Genomic DNA, 23,705 nt, shown 5'->3' on the forward strand with positions numbered 1-23,705 from the left:
AAATGTAATAGCACATGGTCATAAAACAAAAGACCGAGTTTGTAGAGAGAGGGGAGCTACAGGGTGAGTGCAGGAGAATTATTTTTGTTGTCATCCTTGATTGGGTAAAGAAAATAACGATTGTTATGTGCTTAATCTGTTCCAGGCTTATATTTAACATTATTTCTTTTAGTTCTTATAACATCACAAGTGGCTAGGCAGGTATTAGTCCCATTTTTCAAATGAGACAAAGTTTAAGAGGTACAACCATGGTTATTACAAAGACAAGCTTGTATCTGAAGCCAAGTCTGCCTCTCACATCCAGGCATTTTCGTAGCTTCTAGCGGCCTCTGATATTACAGATGTTTATATCACAACTCCTTACCATAACTGTTTTTATCACATTGTGGTATTTTTCAATTTCTATTTTATACTTTTAATAGAAAACTCACACAAAACATAATATAGAAGGTCAGTCAGAAAAACAGGAGCTCATATCTGTTGCCCTTGTAAACTTGCTTTATGATAATAACTTATTTACCTTAAATTTTGGAAAAGGTTAAGAGGAAGCCAGAAAATATCTTTTGGTGCATTCCAGTCTATGTCGGATATCTGGAGACTTGAGAAGATGCTGAAATTTAGAAATCACACCTACTGTTAGAAATACTTAAAATTTAAAATAGCCAAGTCATCATTTTGTAAAAAATGCTGCAATGTACCGATAAGACCAGTTAATGTTTCACAACTCTTTTAGCATTTTCTAGTTCTTGTCAATTTAAATTGGCAGACGTGTTTTTGAATCAGTGAATGCTTTTGTTTGACTGGCATAGTTACTGGTATCATGTTTATGCAGAATACTTGGCTATACAGAGACAACTGAGTGTGCCTACCAGATTTTGCAAAATATTTGGATATATACCTTTGACGTTAACCTTCTAGTTTAATTATTAGCAGTTTCATAAACTATATATGTTTATTTAATAAACAACTTTTTAAACTTTCTAAATCTAACTCTAGAGAATTAAAGAAAGCCAGAACACTCTCCCTGTTCTATGGAGTGAACGTGGAAAACCGAAGCCAAGCTGGAATGTTCATTTACAGTAATAACCGTTTGATCAAAATGCATGAAAAAGTGGGCTCACAGTTGAAACTGAAGTCCTTGTAAGTATGTTTTTCCTTTCAGAGGTATAAGCAGAGTGAGGGAGGTTACAGTAAGATGCTGTCTGTGGAGTGAGATGAGTGACTAATCACAGTGGGAGCAAGTGTCATGGTCTCTATTCACCCTTCTGTCGATATGCAGGCATTAATCTGCCTCATTTATAATATCAGTGAATCTGCATGCATGCTCTAAGGAAAAATCACACTTTGGGAAATTTTTTTCAATGCATTGATTGAGCAACTTGATGTGGGGCCATTCCTTGTGCCACCTCTTTGGCTTAAATTTTTAATGCTTTACCAATTTAAAAATAATACAAGCATATTAGATAAATTTTAGAAGAGAAAGAAAAGAAAAATCCATAGTCTTGTAAAGCAACCCTATGAACATTTTGTGCAGCCGCTACGTGTATGAGTTCATGCCAGTTACCTGCATGATCATATGTTACTGAAACTCTCTAGCCTATTTGGATTTTAGAGTAATACATTCTCATGCTTTCGCAATGGTCTGAAACTTCTCAAGCTGCTTTCATCAATGATGTAGAGTCCTGAAGAGACACACACAAAAGGACAGGATCAGACAAAATAATCATGACCAGTAGAAAGGGTCAGGGACGGCCGGGCGCGGTGGCTCAAGCCTGTAATCCCAGCACTTTGGGAGGCCGAGACGGGCGGATCGCGAGGTCAGGAGATCGAGACCATCCTGGCTAACACGGTGAAACCCCGTCTCTACTAAAAATACAAAAACTAGCCGGGCGAGATGGCGGGCGCCTGTAGTCCCAGCTACTCGGGAGGCTGAGGCAGGAGAATGGCGTAAAACCCGGGAGGCGGAGCTTGCAGTGAGCCGAGATCGCGCCACTGCACTCCTGCCTGGGCGACAGAGCGAGACTCCGTCTCAAAAAAAAAAGAAAAAAAAAAAAAAAGAAAGGGTCAGGGAGCATTTACTATCTTGCTTCTTCACTCTCAAGGAATTAGCAATTCATTCATTGTTTGTTTAATAAGCACCTATAGTGCAGTGCTGTATGCCAGGCACTATACTAAGCTCTGCTGATGAATGTACCTTTTGCTAAGGAATGTATAATCAAGTGAAAGGGACAAGCATATAAATGCATATTTTTATATTGTGTGAAAATAACAAGAATTATCTTATAAAACCTAAATTAGTTGGATTTCTTGCTTAAATCCCAGTGCACTCAGAACTGCTTGCCATGGGCTTCCAGTTATCTGGCCTCTAACTGGCTGTGGGACCTCACCCCCTACTAATACCCTACCCTCTCTGCATTTCCTGTTCCTCAGACCTCCTAAGCTCATTTCTGCATTGAGACCTTGGGACATGCCATTCCTCGGCCTTGAACCTTCTGTCCTCAGATGTTCTTACGGCGGGCCCTAACATGCCATTCAGCCATTAGCCTGAAGTATTTTCCACAGGAAGGTCTTCCTTGACTGTCTTATTAAAACTGGTCCCTTCCCTTCCCCCCACCTGTCACTCTTCACATATCACAGCACCTGCATTATGTTACTCACCCCACTTATCACCATCTGAAATGATCTTGTATACTTGTCTGTTTATTAGCTTCATGCCTGCCACCCTTCTGTAAAAGAGAAACTTCAAAGCCAAAGGGAATCTATACTTCTGGTTCTCACCATATTCTTAGTTCCTGGAACAGGGCTAGGTGCTGAGCTTGAATGAATGAATGAATATTATGTTAGAGGTGAGCATCCAGTGCAAAAAGAGTATTTAGGAGGGACAGTAAAGCAAACTGGGGAAGTCAATTTAGGCCTTCTAGAAGAATGAAGCCCAAATTTAGACTTAGAGAATGAATAGTGAAAGGAAAGCAAGGTGGAAGAGTGAAGTGGTAGAAAAACACGATAGGCAGGGACCCCAAATTGTGAGGCTTTGACACATGTGCCATACAAAAGGCAGCCTAAAGGCTTAGACAATTGTATACTCTTTCCCAAAGCAGGTTATGTCACCAAGCAGATTTACAGTGAGATACTCATTACCCTCTGGGATAAGCCAACTCTGTGATTCCTTCATAGAATTCACTTAGCACCCCGAGGACCTCTGCAATGGAGAGGAGAAATCCAATCTGATAGATGAAATGCAGAGAAAGAAAGTGGTTCTCTGGCCACTGTCATTTAGAAGATTATGCCAGTTTATTGCAGTAAGGCACCATGGTTTTTAATGTCAAAAGGCCTTGCCTTCCCAGCCACCCTCACTCTCCATGTAAGGTGATAGGTTTGTAAAACGAGTCATATTAACTCAGTAACATTGTACTAAAGTGAGTTTTTTATTATGGTACCAAGCATGTTGGGATCCCCACAGATTTATGATAATATCATTAGATAACTTGTTAAACTTTGACATGGTCCAGACCAACAGAATCAATTTATTTTTGGAAAAAAAAAATGATTTCAAATGACCAGAATATATTTGATTTCTTTCTTTAGCCAAATTTTCAAAATTTAAATATGCATATATTTTCTCAGACTTGGCGCAGGCGTGGTTGGAATTGTTAATATACCCTTGGAGGTCATGGAACCATCCCATAATAAACAGGAATTTCTCAATGTCCAAGAGTATAATCATCTACTAAAAGTCATGGGACAGTACTTGGTCCAGTACTGTAAGGACACCGGCATCAGTGAGTATTCAATAGTCATAGTAGGAGATACTTACAGAGGGATTACTTTCTGTGATTTCTTTAAGCTGACATGATTATCTGAATTCAGATTACCAGCAACTGAAAACTCTGAAAGGGAGCTCCTGCTTTAAAAACAGGAGTGAGAAGGGAGCCCATTTCAGAATCTTTCCCAAACTATCGTGAAAAACAAAGCAGCAGATTAGAAATTACAAGGGAATGGCAATCAGAGAACAGAGTGAGGTGGCAGCTGACCATGGTGGAAGGAAACAGAAGATAGCTCCAAATAGACTGAGAAACCCTGCTCTGGGCGCTGGGACTCCACTGTGTGAGAGCACATAGTCTCATGCAGACCGTAGTAGCTCGTATAATGTTATGTCATACCATAGAGTAAAAACTACTGACCCTGGGTAACTGTATGTATGTTAAACTTTTTTTTTTTTTTTTTTCTGAGATGGAGTCTTGTTCTGTTGCCCAGGCTGGAGTGCAGTGTTGCAATCTCGGCTCGCTGCAATCTCTGCCTCTCTGGTTCAAGTAATTCTCTGCCTCAGCCTCCCAAGTGACTGGAATTACAGGCACCTGCCACCACACCCGGTTAATTTTTGTATTTTTAGTAGAGACAGGGGTTCACCATCTTGGCCAGGCTGGTCTTGAACTCCTGACCTCGTGATCCACCTGCCTCAGCCTCCCAAAGTGCTGGGATTACAAGCCTGAGCCACTACGCCCAGGCAGATAGGTTAAACTTTGTTTTGTATAGTTAAAAATTCTTGAGTATGTTAATTCCAGGAAGATTTCAATTAAAAATTTCTAAAATCAATAGATCTGGAAACTTAAAAAGATAAACTTTAGTTATCTGAAAAATGTGATTTATTTTGATCACCTCCCTCCCCAGAGACACCTGAACAATGAGATGGTGTGCTGTGCATTAATTAAACTTCTTTTTGTTTTTCAACATACATTTTAGAATCAAGGTGTACATGTGCAAGATCATTACAGAGGTATATTGTGTGATGCTGAGGTTTGGGATATGACTAAACTTGTCACCCTGGTATTGAGCATAGTACCCAATAGGTAGTTTTTCAGCCCTTGTCTCCCTTTCTCTCCCCTTTTATATTCCTCAGTGTCTGTTATTCCCATCTTTATGTTTATGTTTACCCAGTGTTTAGCTCCCACTTATAAGTGAGAACACGTGGTATTTGGTTTTCTTTTTCTGCATTAGTTTGCTTAGGATAAGGGCCTCTAGCTGCATCCATGTTGCTGCAGAGGACACAATTTCATTCTTTTTTATGGCTGTGTAGTATTCCATGGTATGTGTGTGCCACATTTTCTTTATCCAGTCCACTGTTGATGGACACCTGGGTTGATTCCGTGTCTTTGCTATTGGAAATAACGCTGTAATGAACATACGTGTGGATGCGTGTGTCTTTTTGGTAGAACAACTGATTTTTCTTTGAGTATATATACCCAGTAGTAGGATTGCTGGGTTGAATGATAGTTGAAATCTTAGTTTTTAAAGAAATCTTCAAACTGCTTTCCATAGTGGCTGGACGAATTTACATTCCCACCAACAGTGTGTAAGTGTCCCTGTCTCTCCACAGCCTGGCCAACATTTTTTTTTTTTTTTTACTTTTTAACAAAATCCATTCTTACAGGTGTGGGATGGTATCTCATTGTGGTTTTGATTTGCATTTCTCTGGTGATTTGTGATGTGGACCATTTTGTTTCATGTTTGTTGGCTGAATGTATGTCTTCTTCTGAGAAGTATTTGTGTTCTTTGCTCACTTTTTCATGGGGTTGTCTTTTGCCTGCTAATTTCTTTAAGTTCCTTGTCGATTCTGGGTACTAGACCTTTGTCAGAGGAATGGTTTGTGAATATTTTCTCCCATTCTATAGGTTGTCTGTAAATAAACTTACTTTTAAGTTATACAGACATAGGGCTCCATTTATGTCAAGAAATAGGATATCCTGTATTCAATGATTTGGATGACGTATGTATAATTCATGCACATTAAAAATATGTCTATTCCCTTGAGTCAACTTAAAATCTTCACTTGAAGTTGTAATTTTAGAATATTTTCTTTTCATTTGTATCCATCCAGCTGTACCTAAAACTTTCTCACCAGCAAAACAGGGAAAAGTGTAGGAACTCAATGGGAAATTATGAAAGGGGGAATGACATTGAGGGGACAGATTTCTTGCCAAATCTGGGTTTTCATGTCATGGTCTAAAACATACTCAGAGTGTGTTCTGTGCACCATTATTATCAACATCACCTGGAGTTTGTTAGAAATGCAGAGTCCCAGGCCCCACCTGAGACCCACTGAATTAAAATCTGCATTTTTACAAGATCTCCCGGTGATTTATATTCACAATCAAATTTGAGAAGCACTGCTCTGAAGAGTATACCTATACCTATGTAATTTTTCCTGGGATAGGCATATCTTTTTTCATGTGTATTTTTTTGTTTTTCAGAGACATGTGTGAAGTTATGCTAAACATGAGAATGATTACGTTATTTGGCAGGGTTTGCTTAAAGCTGTAGAAAACGTGTAAAGATATAAATATCAACATAAACATAGTGAGGTTTAAGTCAAACATCTACTCTCTGGTCTTTAACTGCTAGTATGACGTGGTACAAAAGGAAAACATTAAGCATTTGAAAATCATGAACCTCCCCATACTCCTCTTGTCTTCGCTGTAATCCCTTCCTTGTCTTCATCCTTAGAAGAAGGAATTAAGTCTTCAGAAAGAGGTAGGCATTAGATTTAAAGGTTGTAAAAGTTATTTCCTTCTATGTCACACTCGGGAGAGTCATACTCAGTCATCTTTGTGGGTGGAGCTCTCTTGAAGCCTGTTTGCTTGGTATGTGGGTTCCCTCCCAACAGTTGTACTCCCAGGTACAGGGTATCATTTACTAGCCCCCACTGCTTACCTAATTCCCTGTCCTTATCTAATTGTTTCTCAGTCTTCTACCTAATTGCTTCTATCTACCTGTTTCTTAACCTTTTCAACAGATGTAATAGAGTTTACAATAAATATATTTGTATTTTTATTATTATTGGTTGATAACATATTGTTTTCATAATTCCATAATTATCTATGAATTGGTAGAGGGCTAGAGGATACTGTCACAAAAGATGTTTCTCTAGAAGGAAGATAGAGACTAGAGGAAGGATAGCAGGCATGTGTATTTGTTCATATGTTTCATTTCATCCTCAAACTTCTTTATCAAACTAAATCAAGTAATCAAGGTCAGAATTGGTAGTTTCAGTAATTTGTAAGGAAATTGACCTTCAAGGTCTTTGCTTATTAACTCCCACAGGAATAACCAAAGTTATGTAATATTTGACTATCCGAAAACCAGTATTACAGGGCACACATTTTAATGAAAAGTATTTAGGTAGTTTTTTTTTTTTTTTTTTTTTTGGCCTTGTGAATAAAAGATGCAGTCTTTATATTTGCTGAAAGTCTGATGTGTTTTTAGGGAAAACTGGGTCCTTGTAAAAATCGAATAGGCAAAAAGAGAAGTGGAGAGGTAATGCCGGGTGGTGGTGCCAGGGTTGTCTGGCTATTCATCTTACTGTTGTTTGTTTCTAACGTTTTGCTTTCTCTCTTTCCTCCCGTCTTGTGAACTAGGCAAGGTGGCGGGGAGGAGGGCAGCAGGAGTAGTAGAGGTCTCCGTCCTTATCCCCCACTTTGAGAATGTTCACTAATTAGTGGGAGGGGGGAGGGTTCACTTTTATTTTTACTTTTTGAGTCTTTTTTTTTGTGTCATTTATCAAATCTACATTTACTTTCAGCCCAGCTGATGCTAAGAATCTCAGAAATATTTTCCTCGTTTCTAAGTCTGACCTCACCTCACTGTCTGCCACTATGTTTTCTGAAGCTTTATATATCCTCATAATAAAATGGAAATATTAATTATCAGCTTTGGGGAGTAGGGAGAGAAGGAGAAATAAAAAGTGGGGAGAAACATTAAATGAAATTTGGGTTTGAACAGGAGCAATTATGAAAAATGTATTACTAAACTTTTCCAAAATGGATCAGAATTGAGCTAATGTTTCGCAGAAGAATTCAAATCCTAGTTCTTCAGTTGGCAAAGAGGGTTAAATTCATTTAGTTCAGTCACTTTTAATCCCCTCACTCTCGCTGCCATTTTAAGCCTGAATGCGGGCCACCCGTGAAAGGAAAACTGCTCCCTCTTGAGGCAGCCCATGAATTTACACAACACTATTAAAAAATACATAGATCTTCATATTAAATCCAAATCCATGTCTCATGGATTCTTTCATTCTACTATGCTAGGCACCAGTGTTCTAGGACCAGCAAATCAGACATGGTCTGTCTTCTCTGAGGACTTACAGTCTAGGGTGGTGCTATGGTCCGAATGTTTGTGTCTCCCCTACAAATTCAAATGTTGAAAATCTGACCCCCAGGATGATGGTATTAGCAACTGGGACTTTAGCGGGGTGATGAGGTCATGAGAGCAGAGCCTTCATGACTGGCATTAGTGTATTTATAAAGGAGGTCCAAGAGAGACCCCTCACCCCCTTCTCCATGCAATGTTCAAGTGAGAGACGGCCATCTCAGAACCAGGAAGCAAGCCCTCACCAGACTCAGAATCTGGCAGTGCCTTGATCTCGGACTTCCCAGTCTCCAGAACTGAGAAATAAGCGTGTTATTTATAAGCCACTTAGTCTATAGTATTTTGTTATAAGCAACCGAATGGACTAAGACACAAGCTAACACGATTTGACAATTAGAAATAGGATTAGTGCCCAACAGAGAAGAATGAAAACTGCAGAAGCCAGTGGCCAGGAGCCCACAGTCTGTAGGCCAGGGAAGGCCTCCCCGAGGAAGTGATGTTTCCTAAGGGATGGGGAGGGGTTGGCTGGGTTTACTGAGTTCTTCCTGTTTGGGGCCGAGGAGGGGAGGCCTAAAGCTTTTCTAAATGGCAGCCCCCCCAGGTATTTGAAGACAAGATTATGTCTGTCTTCAGTCTTTGTTTAATCTTGACTAATGTTTCCAAGTTCAAGAACAGCAATTATTCTTCATTTGACATGGTATTAAATATATTTACCATCCTAGCATTATGTTTTAAAGTGTATTACCCAGAAACAAAATATGCCAGATGGAACCTGAACAGCCTTGACTGAAATGGGATCCTCATCTTTCTTTCGAGTTGTTGGAATCTTACTGGTACACCTAATAATATGTGAACTCTCAGTAAACACATTATTGACCCTCAGTGTCCTCATTACCAGTTAAAGTTTTTAACAAAAACATTGATATGTGTTCTTGTAAAGCCATACCTCTCTTTTCTTATTTTTTCCAGTAAGTGGTTTTGAGCCCTAGTATAAAATCATACATTTAACCCTAGTAAAGTATGTCACCTTATTAGGCCTCATTCTCTCAGGTTGTAATGACCTTTTTTTTGGAATCTAATGCTAACTTCTAACTAATGTGTTATATTCCCAGATTTATGTAAAGTCTGGCTAGTATTTTCTGTATGACTTCACGTAAACCCAGTTGCGTAGGACAGGAAAACCAGACACCCTGACCCTCTACCAGTGATCTCCACCGAGATAAAAGTGGGTACCTTGGGACATGTTTTCCTGATTGTGCTATCGCCTAACCCTTGTCAATTCCCCAGTTTGTGCATAATTTTGAAAGTGAGAAATAATATTTGTTACATGAATATTTTCTTTAAAACGTAGACAATGCTGTAGTGCCTGGATATAGCTAGTTGCTCACCACAGAATTTTGTTTTCCATATGATGCAATTTAGTCTCTAAGATCTCAGAAAGGGACTACCAGGAAAATGAATATAACAACTTTGCTAAGGATACACATCGAGTGAGGAGGCAAATATTAAAAGGTGAGAATATGAGACAAATTTATTTGAAGATGTAGTCTCAGAAACAGTTCATATATTTTTAATTCAGTTTTTGAAGTTAAGGATTTTATGTATGCATCCTGTTTTATTTAAAAATATTATCAACATATTTTATATTATTTTAAAATTTATTATGTTGTTATGGGCTGAATTGTATTCCTTTCAAATTCATAAGTTGAAGCCCTAGCTCCCAGTAGCTCAGGCTGTATTTGGAGATAGGGCCTTTAAAGAAATAGTTAAGCTAAAATAGAGTTGTTAGGGTGGGCCCTAATGCAGTCTGACTGGCGTCCTCATAAGAACAGGAAATTCAGACACAAAGAGACATACGAGGGATAGGTGCACACAAATCAAAAAGTGTGTGAGGTCACAGGGAGAAGGTGACCATCTGTAAGCAAAGTAGGGAAGCCTCAGAAGAAACCAAGCCTGCCAATACCTTGATCTTGGACTTCCAGCCTCCAGAATAGTGAGAAAATAAATAAACTTCTGTTGTATAAGCCGCCCAGTCTGTGGTATGTTGTCATGGCAGCCCTAGCAAACTAATACATATGGGAGATTTCAAAATTAGAATTAAAGAGAATTTTATAGTGAAACTCTGTAAACCCATCAACCAGCCTCAGTGATCAACTTGTAGGTGAACTGGTTTCATCTGTAGCCCAACTGTTCCCTGACAACTGGATTATGAAGGCAGTCCCAGACCCTGTATAATTACATCCATAAGTATTTTAGCATTTATTCTAAACGTAAGTGCTGTTTAAAGTCACAGTACAAATATCATTACCTAAAAGTTACTACCTTCTTAATATAATAAAATATCCTGTCTGTTGTTCATATTTCTAATTATCTCCTGTCATAAACTGCAAGATTCTTTCTCTATCACTCTCTCCCTCTTCCACTCCCCTCCTTTCTGTTCTTCTTTAAGTTTATTTGTAAGAAAACCAGATGGGTGGTCTTATAGTTATCACACAGTCTAGATTTTGCTCACCACGTTACTAGGAGTGAGTAGTTCAACAGGTTCTTCCATTCTGTTCATTTTTATTTAAATGGGTAGACTAGCAGCTTGCCCATTTAGATGTGTCTTTTTTGTCAAGATGTTTCATAGGTGGTAGTGTGTTCTTCCACTGGGAGGCTGATTGTCTCTCTTTTAATGCTATTAGCAATTAGTGATCAATGCTCAGATTCCTTAGGAGTTCAAAAAATTGTATTCTAATTATATTATATTTTCTTCATCAGCTCTAATACTTCTATAAGGAAAAACTGTCTTTCATCTACTACTTGGTTACCCATGTTGGTATTTTTACTGTTTAACAGAAGCAACTGAACTCTATACTGCTAAAAAATTGCTTTGGATAAAAGCTTGGTGTGAAAAGAATAAGAGACAATTAAAAGATTAAAATATGATACAGACATTTTGCCTAATTGATTTACATGACATAAATATATACTCTGTTTAAAATCATTACTTCATGTCTGCTCCCAGCAAATAAAAAGATGGTTCAAGGGTTCATCAAATTGACTGCTGGAAAAAAAAACCACATTCTTGGATTTAATTCTTTTACATTGCTTTCAGCTGGTAATTGAAATTATTACCATTGACAGCACTTATGCTTCCTTTTCTTTCTGACTTTACCTGTATTATCATGATAATGACATTTTTTACAGCTACAATGAAGTTTTTTTGCTAAAATATCTCCAAGGATCTCACCCATATTGCAAATAAAATGTCTAAGACCCTTATTCTTTCTGGAATTCAATGAAATTTGATTCTTATAGTTTGGTTTTCCCTGCCATACCTAAAAGAAGACCTCAAAACCCTCCTCATCAGCCTGCTTAAGAAGAGTAAGTTATATTGAATGACTCTGAATTTAAAACTGCAGTCAGAAACCGATGTACAATATGAGGACTGTAGGTAATACAGTTGTACTGTATATGGGAGTTTATGGTTTGGTAAACCATTCACTTCCCTGTAATAAAGCAGCTCACAATGCATCTTTGAAGTAACATGCTGAGATTCATCTTTTAAACGTGTACATGTAAACCCTTTGCATTATGGCTTTAAACACAGTGGTAAGAAATGTCTTTGAAAATCATGTTTTAAACACTTGCTTACGAAGTTCACAGTTTGCTAAATGGTTCATTTCACTCTAATAAAGCAGCTCACAATGCATCTTTGAAGTAAAAAAAGGTACTGTATATGGGACTTACACTAAGTGAGTCGGTTTTAGCTCCTCTTGCCACAAAAACAAGAAAAATGGGTAACTATGTGAGATGGAGATATTAACTTATTTCACTGTAGTAACCCTTTTACTATCTGTACGTATCCTATAACGCATGTTGTATACTTTAAATATACACAATAAAGTTTATTGTAAAATATTTCTCTAATCCATGAAAAATAAAATAATGTAGCCAGAATTAAGCATACATTGTATTAATAAAAATCAAATATAGATCTTTAAGCTTTTAGGAACATTAGGTTAGTCAGTAATCTTCACATACATCTTGAGTAAGGAGAGTTCTGGTAGAAAGGTAGTCTAACTCAGGTATTGGGGAGACATACAAAGCTGACTAGGCAATTGCCCATGATAACACAGAATTCCTTAGGAATACACTTTAGATTTGATTTTTATGTCTAGCTTTGATTTCCACATTTTAGAGGGAAACGGAAATGTATCCAAAGGAGGGCAGTGACAATGGCTAAGTAAAAATATAACCTAAAAAAAGAAGGTCAAATTTATTTCTTCCTGAAGAAAGAACCAGAAGAAACATAATTTTCCCCAGTGTTGTTTTTTAAGATTTGCCATAGTGAGGCCTCTAGCCATCTCCCTTCTGGTCTCCATGCACAGAATCATGTGGTTCCCAATCGGGAGCCAAAATGCCCTAGGGGATCTTAGAGTATACCAGGGAGTCCACGAATTCCTAAGTCTACCAATAATTGTCTAAGATGGCGTTATGCCTCATACATCTATATGCTATAGATTTTCAAATGTATAGAGATGTAGTTGTGGGTAGTAAAATATAAAATTACTCAAAGTGTTATTAAATTCATAATTTGTTTATTTTTTGTCATATATTTTCTTAAGTTGAGGGTGTGGGTTCTAAAAGTTTCTTGCAGCATGTGGAGATCCTCACACTTGAGAAGGTGGGTAACCAGTGATACGAAACTAGAGAAAATGATGCTACTTGGCCTTGTTAAATGAGGAAGTTGACATTTGGAGTGAATTGGACCAGCTGCAGACTACGGGAATTTTGCAGGGGAGCGTACTGTGCTTACAGTAGAGTAGAGAAGTGAAAGTGTTCTGATAGCAGCCGCCACATAACTTTTGCCACTGACTGGACTCATAACATGAGACTAGCACAACTACATGCCACCATACCCAGGAGCCAAGAGAAAGGGAAGAAGGACTGTAGCATCTTCACCACCACTGACTATATCTTGCCTTGCTTTTTTTCACTTCAAGTAGACCACCTTGGGAAGTGAAAAACAAACAGAGATAGCAAATAGGCCTCAATTATGTTGGGGCTCTCTCATTACCCGTGCACCACACACTAAGTCATCATGGCAATTCTTCCTGATAAGCAGCAGTTGGCCTAATGGTTCTTCTCAAGAGTGTATCAGGCATCATTACCAACTGATTGGAGTTGACATTATCCATTGAAACCAGTTTGCCATCCCTAATCCAGAGCTTTCATTAAGAACAAAGATGATAAGCGATCCCACCTTGGACCAGATTAGGACGGGTCTGATGCCTGGCTGTTACCTTAGCTTTAAATGAGAGGGGTAATGACAAACAGGACGGTATTCAACAGAGGAGGAAGAGATTTAACAGTTCCCTGAGAAAAGGTATGAAATTTCTATCTCAGGAGATCTTTGGAATATAATCATCTATTTAGATACAGAACCACCTGAAAGCAGGAACTGATTTAACATTCTCCAGGTATACCATTTTTCTGGTGCTTTGAGTTTATAAGCTGTTTCAGGCCTCCTTATTTTGATGGAGACCATCAAAGCTTTGCTGTGGTAGTTTACTATTGAATTTGATTGAGTCTCTCCTAGGCTAATTGATTCCCTGGATGTCATTGTACGTTCTATGAACAGATACAAAACTGACATCTAAGAGGATGTTGTATTTCTCTCTCTCTCTTTTTTTTTTTTTTTTTTTTTTGAGACAGAATCTCATTCGGCTCACTGCAATCTCCACCTCCTGGTTCAAGCAATTCTCCTGCCTCAGCCTCCCAAGTAGCTGGGATTACAGATGCCCACCACCACACCCGGCTAATTTTTTGTGTTTTAGTAGAGATGGAGTTTCACCATGTTGGTCAGGGTGGTCTTGAACTCCTGACCTTGAATGATCCGCCCACCTCAGCCTCCCAAAGTGCTGGAATTACAGGCATGAGCCACCTCGCCCCACACATTTCTCTTATTTTTAAGAGGCAAAATATGTGTCAACTGCTCTTGTAGTTACTGGTTTTTGACAAATTTTTAGTAATTGCAGCATTTCCCCCCCCCCCTTTTTTTCCCCTAGACAAGAGTCTCGCTCTGTCGCCCAGGCTGGAGTGCAGTGGCGTGATCTCAGCTCACTGCAAGCTCCGCCTCCCGGGTTCACGTCATTCTCCTGTCTCAGCATCCCAAGTAGCTGGGACTACAGGAACCCGCCACCATGTCCGGCTAATTTTTTGGTATTTTTAGTAGAGACGGGGTTTCACCGTGTTAGCCAGGATGGTCTCGATCTCCTGACCTCGTGATCCGCCCGACTCAGCCACCGAAAGTTTTGGAATTACAAGTATTCCCCCCCCCCGCCCCAGGTGCTTGGTTTAAAGAGGCTCCTGAACAATTCATTAGATTAACATTAGGAATCTACTGAATAAAGTACTCCATACATAGCCGGCAGTAAATTAACCTTTCAGTTTTTTTCTCACAGATACTTCTTCTAGAAATTGAGACTTTAATTCTGTGTGCATTAATCCCAGATTATCCTATTAATTTAATGAGCTTATTAGCTCTTCATACAAAAGTCTTAAGATATGTACTCTTTTGTAATTTTGAAAATTAGCTGTGTGCTTTCAGCCATCTACTCTTTGTAGTAGTAAACTGAATTCTTTAATCAACCTATCGTGAGCATGTTAAAATAATACATCATTTTGGAGTTAATAAATTTGGGGTTATCTGCATGGCTCTTTTCATAGGTGGATAGAAATATTTTGGTTAATGTTCTTTGGAAGAGACATTATTCCACTTTCATTTTATTTCAGACAACATATTAATGAGGCATTTTGTCAAGAATAGCAGCAACATTGGTTGAGGGCTTGTTAGGTGCAGGATGCTGAACTACATGTTGAAGACATGCAGAATTATAAAGCACACTTCCTCCTTTGGAAAAGTGCAGTGCTCATGGAGAAGTAACTTTTAAAGAGAGGAAAAATACATGACAACAGCAAACTTAATTTCTGCAGGGCTCTTTAGTGGGTTTTTTTTTTTTTCCATTGTGATGAAATACATATAACATGAAATTTACCATCTTAACCACTTTTAAGTGTACAGTTCAGTAACGTTAAAGACATTTAAATGCTGTACAACTGTTAACCACCATCCATCTCTAAAACTCTTTTCATCTTGCACACCTAAAACGCTATAAGCATGAAACAATAGCTCCCAATTCCCTGCTTTTCCATCCTCTGACAACCACCCTTCTACTTTCTGTCTCTATGATTTTGACTACTCTAAGTACCTCATGTAAGTGGAACAATAAAGTATTTATCCTTTTGTGACTGGCTTATTTCACTTAGCACAATGTCCTCAAAGTTCATCCATGTTATAGCATATGTTAAATTGCCTTCAGTTTTAAGGGTGAATAATACTCCGTTATACATACACACCCCCCCCCCACGTTTTGCTTATCCATTCATCTGTGAATAGCCACTTGAGTTGCTTCCATGTTTTAGCTATTGTGAGTAATGTTACTATGAAAATGGGTGTACACATTTCTCTTCAAGGCCCTGTGTTTTTTAAAAGCAATTTTCAAGTACATATTGTTACTAATTATAGTCACAATGATGTGCAATAGATCTTTTGAACTTATTTATCCTGCCTAACTGAAATTGTGTATCCTTTTACCAACATCTCCCCATCCCCCTCCCCTAGCCTCTGGTAACCATCATTCTACTCTGTGCTTCTATGAGTTTGGCTTTCCAGATTCCACATACAAATGAAATATGCAGTATTTGTCTTTCAGTGCCCGGCTTATTTCACTTAGCATAATGTTTGCCAGGTTCATTTATGGTTTTGCAAATGACATTTCCTTCTTTTAAAAGGCTAAATAGTATTCCATTGTATAGGTACCACATGTTCTGAAATCCTTCATCTATTGATGGACACTTAGATTCATCCCATATCTTAGCTATTTACAAATAGTGCTGCAATGAATATGGGTGTGCAGATATCTCTTTAACATACTGATTTCATTTCCTCTGGATAAATATACAGAAGAGGACATGCTGGATCATATGGTAGTTCTATTTTTAATTTTTGAAGGAAACTCCATATTATTTGTCATAATGGCTACACTAATTCATATTCTTGCCACCAGTGTGTTAGGGTTTGTTTCTATCCGCATCCTTGCCAACACTTACCTTACACGTCTTTGGTCATAGTCATCATAACAGGTATGAGGTGATATCTCCCTGTGATTTTAATTTGTATTTCCTTGGTGCTTAGTCATGTTGAGCATTTAAAAAATACATACATCTTGGCCACTTATATGTCTTCTTTGGAAAATTGAGAACCTGCTTTAAGTTCTTTTGTGTATATACCCAGCAGTGGAATTTCCAGATCGAATGGTAATTCTATTTTCAGTTTTTTTGAGGAACTACCATATTCTTTTCCACAGTGGCCACACCATTTTACTTCCCACCGACAGTGCACAGGGGTTCCAATTTCTCCACATCTTCACCAACACTTGTTATTTTGTGGGTTCTTTTTTTGATGGTAGCTATCCTAATGAGCATAAAATGGTATCTCATTGTAGTTTTGATTTACATTTCCCTAATGATTAGTGATTTGGGGTATCATTTCTTGTGCTTACTGTCCATTTACGTATTTTCCTTGGAGAAATGTCCGTTCAAGGTCTTTGATTTTTTTTGAGTTGGATTATTTTCGTTGTTGTTGCTGAGTTTGAGGAGTTCCCTCTCTATTTTGGCTACCAGTCATCAGATACATGTTTTCCCATTATATTTTTTCATTCTATGGGTTGCCATTTGTCTATTTTTTCTTTTGTTGCTTGTGCCTTTGGTATCATATATTTTACAAAGTGTTGCCAAATCTAATGGTGCTTTTTGTTTTTTAAGAGTTTTCTAGTTTAAGATGTTACGTTTAGGTTGTGGATTCATTTTGAGTTAATTTTTGCAAGTGGTGTTATGTAAGAGTCCAGTTTTATCTTTCACATGTAGATACCCAGTTTTCTCCATACCATTTGTTTAAAAGACTGTCTGTTCTCCATCGAATGGTTGTGACACCCTTGTCAAAAATAATTTGACCATATTTGATTATGTGAGAGTTTATTTTTCTGGATTGTCTATCCATTGGTCTTTATGTCAGTGCCAACTCTTTAGATTTCTGTAGCTTTAGTGAGTTTTGGAGTAAGGAAGTGTGAGTGCTCCAGATTTATTACTCTTTTTTAGGATTGTTTTGGGTATTTAGGATCTTTCTATATTTCATGTGAATTTTAGGATTGGTTTTTCTATTTCCACAAAAAAAGGTCTTTGGAATTTTCATAAGGATTGGATTAAATCTGTAGATTGCTTTGGGTAGTAATGACATCCTAACAGTGTTAAGTTAAACTTCCAGTCCATAACCATGAGATGTCTTTCCATTTATTTATGTCTTTTTAAATTTCTTTAAGAAATATTTTACAGTTTTCACTATAAAAGTTTTTCATCTCCTTGATTAAGTTAATTCCTAAGTTGTCTTTTTGATAGTATTGTAAATGGAGTTGTCTTCTAATTTTTCCTTTTGGGTTGCTCATTGTTAGTGTATAGAAACAAAACTGATCTCTGTGTTGACTTTGTGTCCTACTTTGTTGAATTTTTTATTAGTTCTAACAGTTTTTAAAAATTGCATGGAATATTTAGGGTATTCTACATATAAGATTATATCAACTGTGTACAGAGATAATTCTGCTTCTTCCTTTCCAGTCTGGATGCCTTGTGTTCTTTTTCTTGCCTAATCACTGTGGCTAGGATTTCCAGTACTATTTTGAATGGAAGTGGTGAGAATGGGCGTCTTTGCCTTGTCCCTTCTTAGAGAAAACAGGTTTAGTCTTTTACCATTGAGTACAATATTCTTTGTGGATATTTCACATATGGCTTTTATTATGTTGAAGTAGTTTCCTTCTGTCCTAATTTGTTGAGTGTTTTTATCATGAAAGGATGTTGAATTATATCATATGCCCTCTCTACGTCAGTTGAGATGATCATGCAGTTTTTTTCTTTATTCTCTTAATGTGATCTATTACATTGATTTTTGTATGTTGAACATGAATAAATTCCACTTGGTCATGATGTATAGTCTTTAGAATATACTTCTTAATTCAGTTTGCTAGTATTTTGTTGTGAACTTTTGCATCATTGTCAAAAGGAATATTGGTCTGTAGTTTTCTTTTGTAGGAGTGTCAAAGAGATAGGATAATGCCAGCTTTATAGAATGAGTTAAGGAGGAATATTTCCTCCTTTTCAACTTTTAAAAAATGTTTGAGAAAGATTGATGTTGGTTCTTCTTTAAATGTTTGGTAGCAGTCACTGAAGAAGTCATCAGTTCCAGGACCTTTCTTTGTTGGGATATTTATTATTACTGATTCAGTCTCCTTACTAGTTGTAGACTTATTCAGATTTTTTGTTTCTTCATAGTTTAGTCTTGGTAGGTATTGTGTTTCTAGAAATTTGTCCATTTCGTCTAAGTTATCCAATTTATTGTTGTATAATTGCTCATGGTACTCTCTTATAATCATTTTTATTTCTGTAGAATTAATAGTAATGTCCCCACTGTCATTTTTGATTTTAGTAATTTGGACCATCTCTCTTTTTGTCTTAGTTCGTCTAGCTAAAGGTTTGTCACTTTTGTTTCTCTTTTTGAATAACTGACTTTTGATTTTGTTGATTTTCTGTATTATTTTTCTATTCTCTATTTCATTTATCTCTGCTCTAACCTTTATGCCCTTTTTCCTACTGGCTTTGGGTTTAGTTTGTTCTTCTTTTTCTAGTTCTTTAAGCTGTAAAGTTAGGTTTTTGACTTGAGGTCTTTCTTGTTTTTTGAATATAAACATTTGTAAAAGCTATACATTTTCCTCATTGCCCTGTTTTTGCTGTGTCCTTTAAGTTTTGGTATGTAGTGTTTTTGTTTTCATCTCTCAGTATTTTTAAATTTCCCTTATTTTATTTATTTATTTATTTATTTATTTTTAGACAGAGTCTTGTTCTGTCGCCCAGGCTGGAGTGCAGCAGCGTGATCTCAGTTCACTGCAACCTCCACCTTCTGGATTCAAGTGATCCTCATGCCTCAGCCTCCTGAGTAGCTGGGATTACACCTTTGATTTTTTATTTGATTTGTTTATTATTTAATAGTTTGTTATTTAATTTCCACAAATTTGTGAATTTTCCTATTTTCCTTTTGTTATTTTCTAATTTCATCCTGTTGTGGTCGGAGAAGGTATTTTATGTGATATCTATCCTTTAAAATCTATTGACTCTTTGTTTTTAGATATAGTTGGTTTATTGTGTTGTTCAAGTCCTCCATTTCCTTATTTTACTTCTGTCTGGATGTTCTATCAGTTATTGTGAGGTATTAAAGTATCCAGTTAATATTGTAGAACTGTTTATTTCTCCCTTCAATTTTGTTAAATTTTGCTTTATATACTTGATGGTCTGTTATTAGATACATAAATGTTTGTAATTGTTACATTTTCTAGCTATACTGAACCTCCCATTAAAGTATAATGTCCTTCTTTGTCTCTCATAAACTTTTTTGATTTCAAGTCTGTTTTGTCTGATATTATAGCCATATCTGCTCTCTTTTGGTTACTATTTGCAAGAAGTATACTTTTCCATCATTTCGTTTTCAACCAATTTGTGTCTTTGGATCAAAAGTAAGTATCTTGTAGACAACATATGCTGGGATTATGTTTTTTAATTTATTCTGCTAATCTCTGGAATGTTTAATCCATTTACATTTAAAGTAATTACTGATAAGGAGAAAATTTTGTCATTTTATTGTTTTATCTATGCCTTATAGCTTTTTGTTACTCATTTCCTGCGTTATTTTCTTTTGTGTCTTGTTGATATTTTGTAGTGAAACGAAAGTATATTCTAGCCATTTTTTTGTGGTTACTATGGAGATCACATTTAACATGCTAAACTGATAACATTCTAATTTAAATATATACCAGCTTAACTTCAATAACATACAAGAACTCTGATTCTTAACTGTTTTCCTGTTTGCCCCAAGGATACTCACCAGTGGCGTTTGCGGCTACAACATTTACCCCAAGATAACTTTGCCATGAAATATCTCACTTTTAATTATTATTTTCACATTGCGGTAGTATATCAACTTTGTTTATAGCATTCTGTTTTTAGTAGTGATATTTCTATTTACAAAACATGGTAATTTTTGATCACTGAAAATGTAAATCCTAGGAAAACAAAGCATTCTAAGCATGATGTTAACATTGTTCTCAAACAGTTGTTGGCCATAGATTCATTTGATGTACCTGATTTTTTCAAAATAGGCAATTCTGATTATTCAGGTGATTCTGGTGTTAGTTCTGTTTAGAAATAACTCTAAAGATCAATTTTTATATTTTATTTTCACATTGAAAAATCAGTCAGATTTGCTTTAGCCTCAAAGAACATGTTAAATGAATGCTGGCAATGAACTATACTTTTTTTTTCTAAGCAGGAAAAGGGTCAAGAAGTTCTTTTCCCACTCCTTTCAGTTATTAATGTCATAAAATTACATTTTTATACCTTGTATGTACAAAAACATAAACTAATAATTTTAATGCATTAGTCTCTTAAATTATGTAAGAAACCAAGAGTGTAGTTACATACTATTGTTACAATAATCCTTGTTTTATAATTGTCCACTTATTTACCTTTAATGATATCTTTTTTTCTTTATACAGTTACTAGTTACTGTCTAATGTCCTTTCATGTCAACCTGCAAAATTCCCTTAGCATTTCTTGCAGGGCTGGTCTTAGTGGTAATGAACTCTTTTGCCTTTTGTTTATCTGAGGATGTCTTAATTTCTCTCTCACTTTTAAAGGGTAGTTTTGCCAAATGTAGGATTCTCAGTTGATAGTTTGTTTTCTTTTAGCACTTTAATAATATCAGTTCACTGCCTCTGTGATAATCTTATTGAAGATCCCTTGTATGTGACAAGTTGCTTTTTTCTTTCTACTTTCAAAACTCTCTCTTTGTCTTTCTACAGTTTGATTATGATGTTTCTTGGGTCTTTTTGAGTTCATCCTACTTGAAATTTTTTAAGCACCTTAGATGTTTACATTCACATTTTTCACCAAATTTAGAAAATTTTCAGCCATTATTTATTTAAATAATCTCTCCCTTTCTTTCTCTCATTTTCTTCTAGGGTTTCCATAAGGTGTCTATTGGCTTACTTGATGATGTCTAGTTCTTCGGCTCTGTTCACTTTTATTCAATTTTTTTTTTTTTTTTGAGATAGAGTCTCACTCTGTCGCCCAGGCTGGAGTGTAGTGGTGCAATCTCGGCTCACTGCAACCTCCACCTTCTGAGGAGCTGGCATTACAGGTGTGTGCCACCCCCGGCTAATTTTTTGTATTTTTTTTTTTTTTTTTTTTTTGAGATAGAGTCTTACCCTGTCACCATGCTAGAGTGCAATGGCGTGATCTCGTCTCATTGCAACCTCAACCTTCTGGTTCAAGCAATTCTCCTGCCTCAGCCTCCTGAGTAGCTGGGACTACAGGTGTGTGCCACCACGCCCAGCTAATTTTTGTATTTTTAGTAGAGACAGGGTTTCACCATGTTGGCCAGGATGGTCTCAGTCTCTTGACATCATGATCTGCTCGCCTTGGCCTCCCAAAGTGCTGGGATTACAGGCTTGAGCCATGGCGCCCGGCCTAATTTTTTTGTATTTTTAGTAGAGACGAGGTTTACCGTGTCGGCCAGGCTGGTCTTGAACTCCTGACCTCAGGTGATCCATCCGCCTCGACCTCCCAAAGTGCTAGAATTACAGGTGTGAGCTGCTTCTGGTTACTGTTATTCAGTATTTTTTTGTTGTGGTTCATTAGATTTAGTTTTCATTATTCTGTGTTAAAGTGCACTTCTGGGTTCAGATTTTCTCTTCTGCTTTCTCAAATCTGACTCTGTATCCCTCTAGTGATTTTAAAATTTCAGTTATTGTATTTTTTTCAGCTCCATAATTTCTTTTTATTTTCTTTTTAAGTTCTGTATTTCTTTATGATACTTACATTTTGTTCATATATCAATTTCTTGACTTTTTCACATTTTTTTTTTTTTTTTTGAGACAGAGTTTTACTCTGTCAGCCAGTCTGGAGTGTAGTGGCACAATCTCTGCTCACTGCAACCTCTGCCTCCCAGTTTCAAGAGATTCTCATACCTCAACCACCCAAGTATCTGGGATTACAGGTGTGTGCCACCACACCTGGCTAATTTTTGTATTTTTAGTAGACATGGGGTTTCACCATGTTGGTCAGGCTGGTCTCAAACTCCTGACCCCAGGTGATCCACTTGCCTCAGCTTCCCACAGTGCTGGGATTACAGGCATGAGCCACTGTGCCTGGCCTTCTTTTTTCTTTCCTTCCTTCCTTCCTTCCTTCCTTCCTTCCTTCCTTCCTTCCTTCCTTCCCTCCCTCCCTCCTTCCTCTCTCTCTGTCTTTTTCTTTCTTTCTCTCTCTCTCTCTCTTTCTTCTTTCTTTCTCTTTCTTTCGTTCTTTGAGTGTCTTTGAGACAGTCATTTTAAAGTCTTTGTCTATTAGATCTGCCATCAGGTTTTTTTCAGGCACAATTTCTGTTGATTCATTCTTTTGCTTGGAATGTGCCATACTTTACTGTTTCTTTGTATGACTTGTGATTTTTCTTTTGTTGAAAACTGGACATTTGAATCTAACAGTGTTGTACTTCTGGAAATCAGAGTCTCTTCCTTCTCTAAGACTTACTGGTTTTTTTGTTTGTTTGTTTGTTTAAATTGTTGTAGGCTGTCTCTGGGCAGATCAGCCCGAGCTATACACTTAAGGTTTTCTTGGGTTTTTCTGAGCCTGTGCCTTTGCCGGGACATGTGCAGTGACTTCCTAATTTCCTCTATACATGTAGCAGCTTTTGGATGCACTAGTCTTCAATATCTGGTTTCCATAAGGTGAAAGGAGACAAATGAAAGGAGGAAAAAAAAGACACCAACCCCTTAAATCCGCTAGAAGTCACTCCAGATAGAAGGGGAGGGGCTTGCAACTGTGAGGGAGAGGCATAACAAAAATGGCCTTCACCTTTTCGTCTACACTTCTGTGATCATAGCCAGCAATCAGTGATCAGAGCAGGAGTCCCCGTTATTTGGAGGACAGGGTCTTTTTTTCTCCCCACCCTAATTTCATCAAGCTATGTGAAAGATCTTCCAGGAACATGGAGTATAGGATGGGTAGCCGCTACTACTGGCTGAGAGCTGAAATGACTGAAATTAACTGCAATTTAATATCCATCCCTTCCCCTGAAAGTTGCAAGCCTTCAGTAGACTCCAGAGTTCCCAAATAGTTACATGAGATTCTGCCAGTGCCATTTTTGTCTAGGTGGTGAAACAGACTTCTGATGCTTCCTACTCTATCATCTTCTCAGAATCTTCCAGGTTTTATAGTTTTTAGTGTGCCTTCACATTTATTCTTTGTGATAAATTTGCAAGACAGGTTACTGCAGTCACTCACTTGATAGATAAGAAAGCTTAGTGGCTTGCCCACAACTATACAACTAATATATGACAGACCCAGCACTCAAATCCATG

General features: G+C 37.3%; 1 protein-coding gene across 1 annotated transcript in view; it reads left to right on the forward strand.

Annotated features, from left to right (window-relative positions):
- Nucleotides 1–23,705, forward strand: part of MORC1 (MORC family CW-type zinc finger 1) — a 177,090-nt gene that overhangs the window by 66,160 nt on the left and 87,225 nt on the right. Inside the window, 2 exon segments of the mRNA XM_033211353.1 lie at nucleotides 997–1,140; nucleotides 3,625–3,779. Of these exon segments, the coding sequence (XP_033067244.1) occupies nucleotides 997–1,140; nucleotides 3,625–3,779 (299 nt within the window).

Source organism: Trachypithecus francoisi, unplaced genomic scaffold, assembly GCF_009764315.1.
Source record: "Trachypithecus francoisi isolate TF-2019V2 unplaced genomic scaffold, Tfra_2.0 Lachesis_group0, whole genome shotgun sequence".
Classification (NCBI taxonomy): Eukaryota; Metazoa; Chordata; class Mammalia; order Primates; family Cercopithecidae; genus Trachypithecus; species Trachypithecus francoisi.